Raw genomic sequence first — 12,775 nt, 5'->3', positions numbered from 1 at the left:
TGTGTATTGCTTTGGATTTACAGCATCTTCAGACTTTCTGATGTTTGTGATACTACGAATTCTCTTTGAGAGATGCCTACCCTGAAGAAGTTTAAATCTTTCAATTGATGGGAGCTCAGTGAAACCCTCTCTCACTCTTCCCCCCGTAATCTCTGCTGCCTTCCGACTCTTTGACCACGAGCTTTGCCAGACCCGTTACCACCTTTCACCAATCCACTTCCCAGCTCTTTACTTCACCCCCCTCCCTCTCTCCCGGTTTCACCTAACACCTGCCACCTTGTACTTCTTCCTCCCCTCCCCAAACCTTCTTACTCTTAACTTCTCCCCTTCCTTTCCAGTCCTGATGAAGGGTCTCGGCTCAGAACGTCGACTGTGTACTCTTTTCCATAGATGCTCCCTGGCCTGATGAGCCATTTGGCCCATCATATCTGCTCTGCCATTCTATCTTAGCTGATTTATTACTCCTCTCAACTCCAATCTCCTGCCTTCTCCCAGTAACCTTACATGTACACACCCTGACTATTCAAGAACCTATCGACCTCTGCTGTAAATATACCAAATGACTTGGCTTCTACAGCAGCCTGAGGCAATGAATTCCACAGATTCTTCTCCTGAAACTCATTAAAACCTACCAAATATTGAAAAGCTTAGAGAGATGGTGTGGAGAGAATGCTTCCCATAGTGCGATTGTCTAGGACCCGAGGGCACAGCCTCAGAATAGAAGGATGTCTCCTTAGAGCAGAGATGAGGATGAACTTCTTGAGCCAGAGCATGGTGTATCTGTGGAATTCATTGCCACAGATGGCTGCGGAGGCCGTGTCACTGGGTATACTTAGAGCAAGGTTGATAGGCTCTTGATTCTGGTGACCCAATCAGCGGCGGGAGCAGCGCACAGTGAGGAGGTTACTCGCAGGTCAGCGGTACTCGTTTAAAAGGAGATCTTTGAAGGCATTTGGTGTCATTCCGGTGGCCCAATCAGCAGAGAGAGAGCAGCGCAGAGAGGAGGAAATAAATGTACAGAACGGATAAGTGGAGCGGCCATTGATGGGAGTGGGCCAGTGGTGAGAATGGGAATGTCAGGCTTTGGCTCAAAGGAGGCTTCAGCTCGGAAGAGGCGTTGGGTCTGAGTAAGTTGTCCAGTTAAAATTCTGTTAGATTTCCCTTTTCTCTTACTGTGTCAGGGGTACTTAATGTAGTTTCATAGGCTGCTGTGTGTTCTTCGTGCTGAATGTGGGAGTCCTGGGAGACCCAGGGTCTCGCAGGAAACTACATCTGCCTGAAGTGCATCAAGCGGCAGCTCCTTGAGAACTGTGTTAAGGACTTGGAGCAGCAGGTGGATGACCTTCGGATTGTACGGGAGAGTGAGGAGATAATCGATCAGAGTTACAGGGAAGTAGTCTCCCCAAAGTTGCAGGAGGCAGGTAACTGTGTGGCGGTCAGGAGAAGGAGTAGGAAGGTGAATAGGCAGTTAGTGCCGAGCACCTCTGTGACCACTCCCCTCAATACCGTTTGGATGCTGTTGTGGGGGATGACCTCCCAGGGACTCCACGGAAACCAGGTTACTGGCACTGAGAATGGGTCCTGTCCTGAACAGAGAATTTAGAAGGCAGAAAGCTGAGAAGCAGGACCTCCAAGATAATAATTTCTGGATGGCTACCCATGCCAAGCACCAGTGAGGGTAGAAAGAGAAAGATTTGGCAGATAAATGCGTGGTTGATAAGCTGGTGCAGGGAGCAGGGTTTCAAGTTCTTGGATCACTGGGATCTCATCTGGGGGAGGTATGACCTGTTCAAAAGTGACCGGTTGCACCTGAACCCGAGCAGGTCCAATATTCTCGCTGGCAGGCTTGTTAGAGCTGTTGGGGAGGGTTTAAACTAATTTGGCCCGGGGTGGGGGGTGGTGGTGGTGAACCAGAGTGAAGGGACTCAGGATAGGATGGATAGCAAAAAAGCAAAGATAGTATGCAGTCAGACTGTCAGGAAGGACAGGCAGATGATAGGCCAAAATTGTAGCCAGCAGGGTGAGTATCAGTACAGTATGGATGAAGAATCAAAAAGGGTAGCAAATACAGTACTCACAGTGTTATATCTCAATGCATGGAGTATAAGAAATAAGGTGGATGATCTTGTGGCACTGTTACAGATTGTTGGGTATGATGTTGTGGATCGTGGCTATAGGATGGTTGTAGCTGGGAGCTGAATATCCCTTGTATCGGAGGATAGGAAGGTAGGAAGAGGGGGTGGTGTGGCTCTGCTGGTAAAGAATGGCACCAAATCATTAGAAAGATGTGACATCGGATCAGAAGATGTTGAATCCTTGTGGGATGAGTTAAGAAACTGCAAGTGTAAAAGGACCCTGATGGCAGTTATATACAGGGCTTCCAACAGTAGCTGGGATATGGACTACAGATTATAATGGGAAGTAGAAAAGGCGTGTCTAAAGGGCAATGTAATGACAGTCATGGGACAGTTTAACATGCAGGTAGAAAGGTAGCTGTTGAGACCAGGTCATTGGGTGATTAAGGCAGAGATTGATAGGTTCTTGACTGGCCACAGCATCAAAGGCTGGCGAGTGAGGCTGAGGAGCAGAAAAAAAGGATCAGTCATGATTGAATGGCGGAGCAGACTCAATGGGCCAGATGGCTTAATTCTGCTCCTATGTCTGATGGTCTTGATTAGGCAGGGCACCAAAGGTTACAGGAAGAAGGCAGGAGAATGGGGTGCTGTTCACATGGATTTTGCATGGTCTTTGCGCGCTGTGGTGTCATCCCACGTCTCAAAACTATGCAGGTTCAGATGTTAATTGGCCACCATAAGCTTTCCCTGGAGCTCAGGCAGCATCTATGGAAGTAAATAAAAAGTTGACATTTTGGGCCAAGAACTTCCATCACGACTAGTTACTGTTGAACGCTGACGTTGACTGTTGATTCATTTCCACAGATGATGCCTGACCTGCCAGTATTTTGTGTATTTTTGCCTTGGATTTCGAGTATCTGCAGATTTCCTCGTGTTTGTGATAAATTGCCCCTGGTGTGTTGGTGACAGGTCGAGTTTGGAAGTAACGAATGAGATCTGTGGGTGGGGGGAATAAAATGGGCAAAGGTATCAGTGGTGTAAAAATGGGGGCTCGATGTCTAGTGCAGCCTTGATGGGCCAAAGAGCCTGTTTCCCTGTGGTAACTATCTGTGACTGGTCTCCATTGAGTAGCTGGATGCTTTTCTCTGACCTAAATGGACCGAGCAAAGGGGAATTAATGCACCAATCTCCACCGTAAAGAGGTGGTAATTTCACAGTAACAGAAGATCACATCTACAATGAGTCAATTAGGAAACTGGCAGCTCTCCTGGCTGCAAATGGGAGCCTCGATTATAAATAGATTCCAGGAAATATTGATAATGATGGAATAGAAGTGAGTTACAACACTGGACAAATGAGCAAGAAATTGGTTTCATTGCAAATGCAGGCAGGAGGTGCTGGTGCTATTTGCCTGAAGTTATGTTGCAGCTAGTGGACCAACGATTATACTTATTACACAATTATACTTGAAATAAACACTGGGTGTCCCAGCAGAGCTTAAGGAAGGCAGGTGAAATGGGTTAACACGGCAGCAGATGTAACGCACGGAATATACAGCGACACGATCACGCCTAGGGCAGAGCAACTGTAAATGAACTCAGACCAATCCATAAATGTCTGGGAGAGATTCTGCAAAGATACTGGATGCCAGGCCTGATATCAAACCACATCCATCAGCTCAAACACAGAACTAATGAAATCTACTTAATAGAAGCAGCTGGCTAGGCCTTGGCAGCATGCTTATTCGAAAATTGATAGCAGTGATTTGAACAGAACAAAATCACTACCCCCTCACCCCCTCCACTTACTAAAGGGTGAAAGCAAAATACTGCAGTTGCTGGAAATCTGAAGTGAAAACAGAAAGTGTTGGAAAGACATAGCAGGTTGTTGGGCACAGTATTGTAACGCTATTACAACACCAGCAACATGGGTCAATTCCCACCACTGCCTGTAAGGAGTTTGTATGTTGGCAAACATCCATCATCAAGGTCCCCCACTACCCAGGTCCTGCTCCCTTCTCACTGTTGCCATCAGGGAAAGGCACAGAAGCCTCAGGACTCACACCACCAGGTTCAGGGACAGTTGTTAATCTTCAACCATCAGGCTCTTGAACCAGAGGGGATAACTTCACTTGCCCCACCACTGAAATGGTTCCACAACCTACAGACTCACTTTCAACACACATCAAAGTTGTTGGTGAGCGCAGCAGGCCAGACAGCATCTCTAGGAAGAGGTACAGTCGACGTTTCAGGCCGAGACCCTTCGTCAGGACTAACTGAAGGAAGAGCTAATAAGAGATTTGAAAGTGGGAGGGGGAGGCGGAGATCCAAAATGATAGGAGAAGACAGGAGGGGGAGGGATGGAGCCAAGAGCTGGACAGTTGATTGGCAAAAGGGATATGAGAGGATCATGGGACAGGAGGTCCGGGGAGAAAGAAAAGGGTGAGGGCCCCAGGATGGGCAAGGCGTATAGTGAGAGGGACAGAGGGAGAAAAAGGAGAGAGAGAAAAAGAAAAGGAATGTGTGTATATAATTAGATAATGGATGGGGTACGAGGGGGAGGTGGGGCATTAACAGAAATTTGAGAAGTCAATGTTCATGCCATCAGGTTGGAGGCTACCCAGATGGAATATAAGGTGTTGTTCTTCCAACCTGAGTGTGGCTTTATCTTTACAGTAGAGGAGGCCGTGGTTAGACATGTTAGAATGAGAATGGGATGTGGAATTAAAATGTGTGGCCACTGGGAGATCCTGCTTTCTCTGGCGGACAGAGCGTAGATGTTCAGCAAAGTGGCCTCCCAGTCTGCGTCGGGTCTCACCAATATATAAAAGGCCACATCGGGAGCACCGGACGCAGTATATAACCCCAGCCGACTCACAGGTGAAGTGTCGCCTCACCTGGAAGGACTGTCTGGGGCCCTGAATTGTGGTAAGGGAGGAGGTATGAGGGCATGTGTAGCACATGTTGCAGATTTCCTCGTGTTTGCGACTCACTTTCAAGGACTTCTCATCTCATGTTCTCAATATTTATTTATTATTATTATTATTATTATTTCTTTTTGCATTTGCACAGCTTGTTGTATTTTGCACACTGATTGAATGCCCAAGTTGGTACAGTCTGTTATTGATTCTGTTATGGTTGTTATTCTGTGGATTTATTGAGTATGCCCACAAGAAAATTAATCTCAGGGTTGTATATGGTGACACACACATACTTTGATAATAAATTTACTTTAAACTTCAAAGTACATACAGTATATGTTACTAGAGATTTTTTTGTGGGCATTTACAGGAAGAAAAATATATACCATAGAATTTTATGAAAAACTATCCAAGAACAAAGACTGACAAATACCAGTATGCAAAAGAAGGCAATCTGCAAATAAAAATAATACTGAGATGGCTGAATTGAAAAGAGTCCTTGAAAATGAGTCTGTAGGTTATGGAATCAGTTCAGAGCTGAGGTGAGTGAAGTTATCAAGTCAAGTCAAGTCAAGTCGCTTTTTATTGTCATTTCGACCAAAAGCTGCTGGTACAGTACATAGTAAAAATGAACCAATGTTCCTCCAGGACCATGGTTATACATGAAACACACAAAACTACACTAGACTATATAAGACCACTCAAGGCTAGACTATGTAAAACAACATAAAAACTACACTAGACTACAGACCTATACAGGACTACTTAAAGTGCACAAAACAGTGCAGGGCAGTACAATAAATAATTAATAAATAAATAATAAATAACACAATAGGCACTGTAGAGGACAACTTCAATATAATAATAAATGATGTAGAGGACAGTCTAGACTCTGGGTATTGAGGAGTCTGATGGCTTGGGGGCTTGGAGTCCATGGTAGTTCAGTAGTTGTAGGGTAATAACTGTTCCAGAACACGGTGGTGTGGGACCTGAGGCTTCTGCGCTTTCTGCCCAATGGTAGTAACAAGATGAGGGCATGGCCTAGATGACTGGCAGGGGTGAGGGTGGGGGGGAGTGGTCTTTGCTGATGGATACTGTTTTTTTCTGGCAACGCTCCCTGTAAATGTACTCAAAGGTGAGGGGGGCTTTTGGACTGGATTGTATCCAGTAATTTCTGTTTTTTTTCTTATTCCTGGGCTTTGGTGTTCCCTTACCAGGCTGTGATGCAACCAGTTAGGATACCCTCCACTCTGCACCTGTAGAAGTTTATCCCACCACGACATATGAGCTTTTTAAATTCACACCTGGAACAGGTTGCCAGTGAAAGTGTGGAATAATCTGCCAGCAGGAGTTCTGGATGCAGCTTCCATTTCAACATTTAAGAGAAGTTTGGATAGGAACGTGGACACAGGGGGTTTCGAGGGCTATGGTCCAAATGCAGGTCAATGGAATAATAACTTGGCACAGACCAGATGGGCCAAAGGGCCTGTTTCTGTGCTGCAGTGCTCTATGACTCTGTGACATATGCCTGTGATAATAAACAGGATCTGATGCGTTGCTCTCCACCCATGCGACCCTTCGTAGAGACGGAACAGTTACAACTCAAACGTCTCAGATGTGGTAGGCAGCAGAGTCACACCGGACAAGCATACCAGGCTCCTGTCCTTTAAAGTCGTGAGTGAGCCATCTGAGTTTTGGACAATGACCCAACTCTTTCTCCCTTTTACTTCATAGATTGTAGATTTGCTTTTGTTAACTGAATTTTAAAAACTCACATGCATTGCTAGGATTTGAAGCCTATAGTCCTTTTTTTTAAAATCACACAGTGACCTCCTCTTAACTGTCCTTTACAATAGATTTGCAAACCTTTACTTTAGCGCAGAATCAAATGTCACTGTGATGATTGTACGTTCTAGTATCAATTGTTTGGTGACAATAAAGTATAAAGTATAAACCACTCAGCTCCAGGGCAATTAAGCAAGGACCTTATGTACCGGCCTTGATGCCTACACTGGTTAAAAGCCACAGCTGACAATCTGAAACTACCTCCCAGTGGACCAAAAGTCACAATACAAATTTGGCATCACTGAGCATCCTTAGCAGGAATTTTCCAACACAAAAAATGGTTACACTTAAAGAGTACTTTAGTTCTAAAGTACTTTGTAAAGGATATCCTGAGCAGGAGGAGTGATATAAATGCAACCCTTTCTCTCTATTTACTCCCTGAGACACGAGGCCTGAGGCCAGCTGACGCGAGCAGCCTGCGACAATGGAGATACGGACAATGCCCCAAGTTTGTGCGATGAGGTTAAGGTGCTGTGGAGTGAAGGGGAGGACAGAGTGATGGAGCGGGCCTCTCTTGCTTTCCCTTTAAGAAATGTATTTTTGAACCAACTAAATGAACGAGAGATTGAAAGATACAGCAAGCTTGACTCGTGAGAATGCAGGTACAGCCGGGGTGGCCATCGCTGGGGCCGGAGACTGCGCTGAGGCCCAAGAGCAGAACATGAACCTGTACTCAGTTCCATTAATCCACGCCGATTATAGCATTGAGCCAGATTAAAGTGTTGTGGACCAGCAGAAAACCAACTGGTGTTCAGCTGTCTGCGTTTGACCCAACTCCCTCTCTTTCACTGTTACCATCAGGCAGGAGGTGCAGGAGTCTTGGGTCTCAGGCCACCATGAGATTCAGCAGCAGATGATGCCCTGCAGCCAAGACCAGCTTCACTCGCCTTAACATTGCGCTGACCTGGCAGCTCGTGGAAACGCTTTCAGGGACCCTGCAGCTCATGCTCTGTGTGTTACTTGTCTACTCTCTTTTTAACTCTCTGCACGATTTCTCCTCTTTTGCACAATGGATGCTTGTCGGTCTTTGTTGTTGTGTGTGTTGTTTTGTGGATTTTGTTGTGTTTCTTTGTTTTGTGGCTGCCCGCAAGAAGATGAATCTGAAGATTGTATATGGTGTACACACTTCGACAGTAAATGTACTTTGAACTTTAATGTAGTAAATGATCATCTCTGACCTCAGGCTCATGAAAGAGCAGGGGCATCACTAGTGGTAACACCGCTCAAATATTTAGCCTGAACATTGACTTCTCTAACTTCTGCTAATGCCCCACCTCCCCCTCGTACCCCATCCGTTATTTATTTATATACACACATTCTTTCTCTCTCTCTCCTTGATCTCCCTCTGTCCCTCTGACTATACCCCTTGCCCATCCTCTGGGTATTTCCCCCCCTCCCCCTTTTCCTTCTCCCTGGGCCTCCTGTCCCATGATCCTCTCGTATCCCTTTTGCCAATCACCTGTCCAGCTCTTGGCTCTATCCCTCCCCCTCCTGTCTTCTCCTATCATTTTGGATCTCCCCCTCCCCCTCCCACTTTCAAATCTCTTACTAGCTCTTCTTTCAGTTAGTCCTGACGAAGGGTCTCGGCCTGAAACGTCGACTGTACCTCTTCCTAGAGATGCTGCCTGGCCTGCTGCGTTCACCAGCAACTTTGATGTGTGTTGCTCAAATATTTAGCCATCTATTTAGGGAAGGATGAGGTGAACCAGCTTACAGCAAGCTTTAGGGACCTTACGGCCGACTAGCTTGTTCACATTTGTGGACAGTTGCAAAATGTTGCATTAGAACTCTCCAGAAATACAATATAATATAAAGATCGTGCTAACCAATTTGGATTGTATTTCTTTTTAAGCTAGAATAATTTACAAAAACAGTTTCTATAAATAAAGATAGCAGTCAATTACACTTTTTTCTTTTTCTTTATAATATGTCTAACCTGTTCTCAGATAAAATGTTCCATGCTTGATAATAATTGATCCATACATGGCTCTGATCCCAGGGCAATAACAGGGCTCACCCTCTGTCTCCCTGCAGCTGTGGAGTGCTTTGCTGAAGAGAGTCATCAGAGACAGGCGCTGTGCCTTTCAATTCCACCAAATTTTAAATTGCTCTGTAATCTTACAGGCTATTTACAACCAATTTGCGAAATTGCATGGATGGCCATCGTCAGCCACTCAATACCTTTAATGCATCAGCTGCAAACAATAAGCTCTCTCGGCAGAGCATGCTCTTAAAAGTCTCCTAGGAATTCCGGGCCCAGCTGTTTTTATGGAATATTGTGGAATCAATAGCAGATATTCGGCCCATTACCCCAGTGCTAGGTGTTTGAAAGAGCCGTCCAGTGACCCCACAGACCCATCCTTTCTTCACCCTGCCAACAAGCGTGGAGTTGTCAGAGTACCTAAACTGATTATTGACTACAGGAGGAAGAAGTCAGAGGTCCATTAGCCACACCTCATAACGGGAGAGGGTTAGTAACTTTAAATTCCTTGCCATTATCAAATCAGAGGATCTCCTGGGGCTAGCGCGCAAGTGCCATCACAAAGAAGGCTTGACTTGCTTAGAAGTTTGTGTCACCAAAAAACTTTGACAAATTACTATGGATGCATATTGGAGAATATCCTAACTGGTTGTGTCATGGCCTCATATAGAAACACTAGTGCCCAGTCCATCACAGGCAAACTCCTCTCTACCACTGAATACATTTACGTACATGGAGCACTGCCAGAAAAAGCAGCAACCATTATCAAAGACCCTTACCCCCAGGCCATGCCCTGTTCTCACAACTACCATTGAGCAAGAGGTGCAGAAGCCATCGGTCCCACACCACCATCAGGTTCCTGAGCCAGCATGGATAACTGCACTCACTACAACTCTGAACTGATTCTACAACCCAGAGACTCATTGTTCACCTCTCATATTCTTTTAGTATTATTTTTATTTACACAGTTCGCCTTTGTTTGCACATTGTTTTTTGTCGGTCTTTACCTGTTTATATACAGTTCTATTGTATTTCTTTTTCTCCTGTAAATGCCTGCAAGAAAATGAACCTCAGGGTTCTATATGGTGACCTGTATATATGTACTTTGATAATAAGTTTACTTTGAACTTTGAAATTTATTTTGAACACTACCCAACAGGCATGATCCCTCCAGGAGGCTTGTTAACAGGGTATTGGCTTTTGCTAACTGTTACCATCAGGTAGGAGGTACAGAAACATGAAAACACACACTCAACAATTCAGGAACAGCTTCTTCCCCTCTGCCACCTGATGTCTGAATGGACATTGAACCCATGAACACTAGCTCACTTACTTCTTATTTCTGCACTACTTACTTAACTATTACAGTATATATATGTAAACACACAATGTAATTCATAATGTTTCTCTATTATTATGTACTGCAATGACTGCTGCCACAAAGACAACAAATTTCACAACATATACTGGTGATATTAAACCTGATTCTGATTCCGATTGTTTGGTTATTTGGCCACAGCTCAGCTCATTTCTACATCTCCCATGAGCACCTTCTCTTAGCATGGGGTCATCCACCGGTAGGAGGGAATGGGGACCCTCACCAATCCCATTCTCTCCCCCACTCTCCATCCCCAGTCAGTGCAGTGAGTGGCAAAGTCCCCTGCTCCATTTTAACAGCCTCCCTCCCACCACCTACTGACCTCAGCTTGGGCTAGTGGGGAGATGTTGGCTGGAGGGACAGAAAGTTTCCTGTTTTTCTTTGCCTGTTTGATGACGGCTAATCTTTTATTACAATCCCACTTCCCTGGTTTCCCTTATATTCCAAAAATCTGATGATTCCTTATCAGAAGTCATTTCTTATCTCATTAATTGGTAATTATTGATCAGAATATGGGAGGGTGGTTGTGGGATGAGTATTTCCACACTCTTTTCTATAATTCCATTATGGGACATTTTGTAGATCCATTTGAAGAGGTAATTAAAGCCTTAGATCAATATCTCATACAATACAGCAGTTGTTCCTTTCCGAGCCTTGTGGCACATAGGGTAGCAACCTTGCATTTTTTAAGCATTTTTATTTGTTTTTCTCAATGAGGGATGGAACATGTCAGGAGCCAGCTGGATTTGAACCAGGGGCCACTCACCTCAAAGTGAGGTGCAGATGCCAGTACACCACCAGCCGGCGTGCAGTACAGTGTCTCAGTGAATCTTGTGCTCATGTATCTGGAGACAGCTTGAAAACTCAGCAATCTAACTGGGCCTCTGCAACGGCAATCTGTAAGTGACAACTGAACAGCTACGGAGCGATTCAGTAAACTGTGATCTACTTTGTGTACTGGATAATTGCTACTAAAGAGGTTGGGTGGGACTACAATTAGAGGGCATGGGTTAAGGGTGAAAGGTGAAAGGTTTAAGGGAAACTAAGAGGGTGATGAGTGTGTAGAATGAGCTTTCACCACAAGTGGTGCATACAAGCTCGATTTCAACATTTAAGAGAAGTTGGGACAGGTACATGGATGGTAGGGGTATAGAGGGCTCTGGTCCCGTTGCAGGTCGATGGGAGTAGGTAGTTTAAATAATTTGGCATGGACTAGATAGGCCAAAAGGGCCTGTTGCTGTGCTGTACTTTTCTAAGAATCTATAAGATAAATATTAGCTTTATTTGTCACATATACATGAAACTATCAAAGCTCAAAGTAAAGTACATCGTTTACATCAAATCTAATCAGCAAGGATTTTGCTGGGGACAACCCGCAAATGTCAACACACTTTTTGGCGCTAACATAGCATGCCCACAATTTGCTAATCCTAACCCTGACTGCATGTCTTTGGAATGTGGAAGGAATTCGGATTACCCAGAGGAAACCCATGCAGTTACAGGGAGAATGTCCTCTTTCCAGTCCGTGGCGAGAATCGAACACTGATCAGCCATCACTGGCTTTGTAAATCACTACACTCACCACTACACTACCAGGCCACTCTTTAATCCGACCGGGCCTCAATAACAGCAATCTGCAAGCGATAACTAAACAGAGATTTAATGATTTCATACATGGTGTCTCACTCTGGCTACTCCATAATTGCTACCGTGACCTTACACTTGCACATTGGTGTACGTTCACTGCCAGACTTCCCAGGAACTATGCCCTTATAAGACGTAGGGGTAAAATATTCAGCCCTTTGAGTCTGTTTTGCCTGTGACAAAAACACAGCTGGTCTTCTTAGCTCAATTCCACTTTTCAGCCTGATCCACAGACCCCAACCTCGTACGTCCACGGCCCAGAACTCTGTCAGCCCACCCGCTGGGTGAGTTCATATCAGTGCTGCAGAGAGAGCCCGCTGAGGAGACGTACTAAAACTCGCATCGGTCGCTCCACCCCCAGCCCAATTTCCCCAACAATACCTACGTTGACCATCTCCACTCCATTCAGCTTGGCCCGGATCTTAGGATTCTGGATGATGTCCAGGTTAGTCCCCCATACTATCATCGGCGTGCTCCCACTGAGAAAAGGGACAAAAAAAAAGCAGCAGCTCAAAATCTATCATTAACACGGAGGCAGCTACATTTTCACACCCTTTTAGGTGTCGCTTAGGAACAGCTTCTCCCCTCCGTCATCAGATTTCTGAACAGACCATGAACACAACCTCACTACTTCTGCCCTCATTTTGCACTACCTATTTAATTTATATATATATATATAGATTTATTTATTTTAATTTAAAGTATATTTTACATATTGCATTGTACTGCTGCCACTTTCACAACATATATCAGTGATAATAAACCTGCTTCCGATTCACCAGATACTGCACGTCACTTGCTGGCTCGGAAAGATCCTGAGCCAGCTTCTCAACCCTCTCCACTTTTATGTCGTCCAGGAGGTCCAGGGCTTTAATCCCACTATGAAGGAGCCAATCCAAGCCTGGATATTGGATGAATTTAAATTTGGGATT

At 45.0% G+C, this 12,775-nt stretch overlaps 1 protein-coding gene across 6 annotated transcripts in view; it reads right to left on the bottom strand.

Annotated features, from left to right (window-relative positions):
- Window positions 1-12,775, bottom strand: part of plxna4 (plexin A4) — an 804,472-nt gene that overhangs the window by 126,593 nt on the left and 665,104 nt on the right. For all 6 annotated transcript variants that reach the window (XM_063073049.1, XM_063073048.1, XM_063073050.1 and 3 more), the window contains one exon: window positions 12,229-12,322. In XM_063073049.1, coding sequence (XP_062929119.1) covers window positions 12,229-12,322 — 94 coding nt within the window. The remainder of the gene's footprint in view (window positions 1-12,228; window positions 12,323-12,775) is intronic.

Source organism: Mobula hypostoma, chromosome 20 (assembly GCF_963921235.1).
Source record: "Mobula hypostoma chromosome 20, sMobHyp1.1, whole genome shotgun sequence".
NCBI classification, from domain to species: Eukaryota; Metazoa; Chordata; class Chondrichthyes; order Myliobatiformes; family Myliobatidae; genus Mobula; species Mobula hypostoma.
This window is presented reverse-complemented; position numbering and strand designations above follow the sequence as displayed.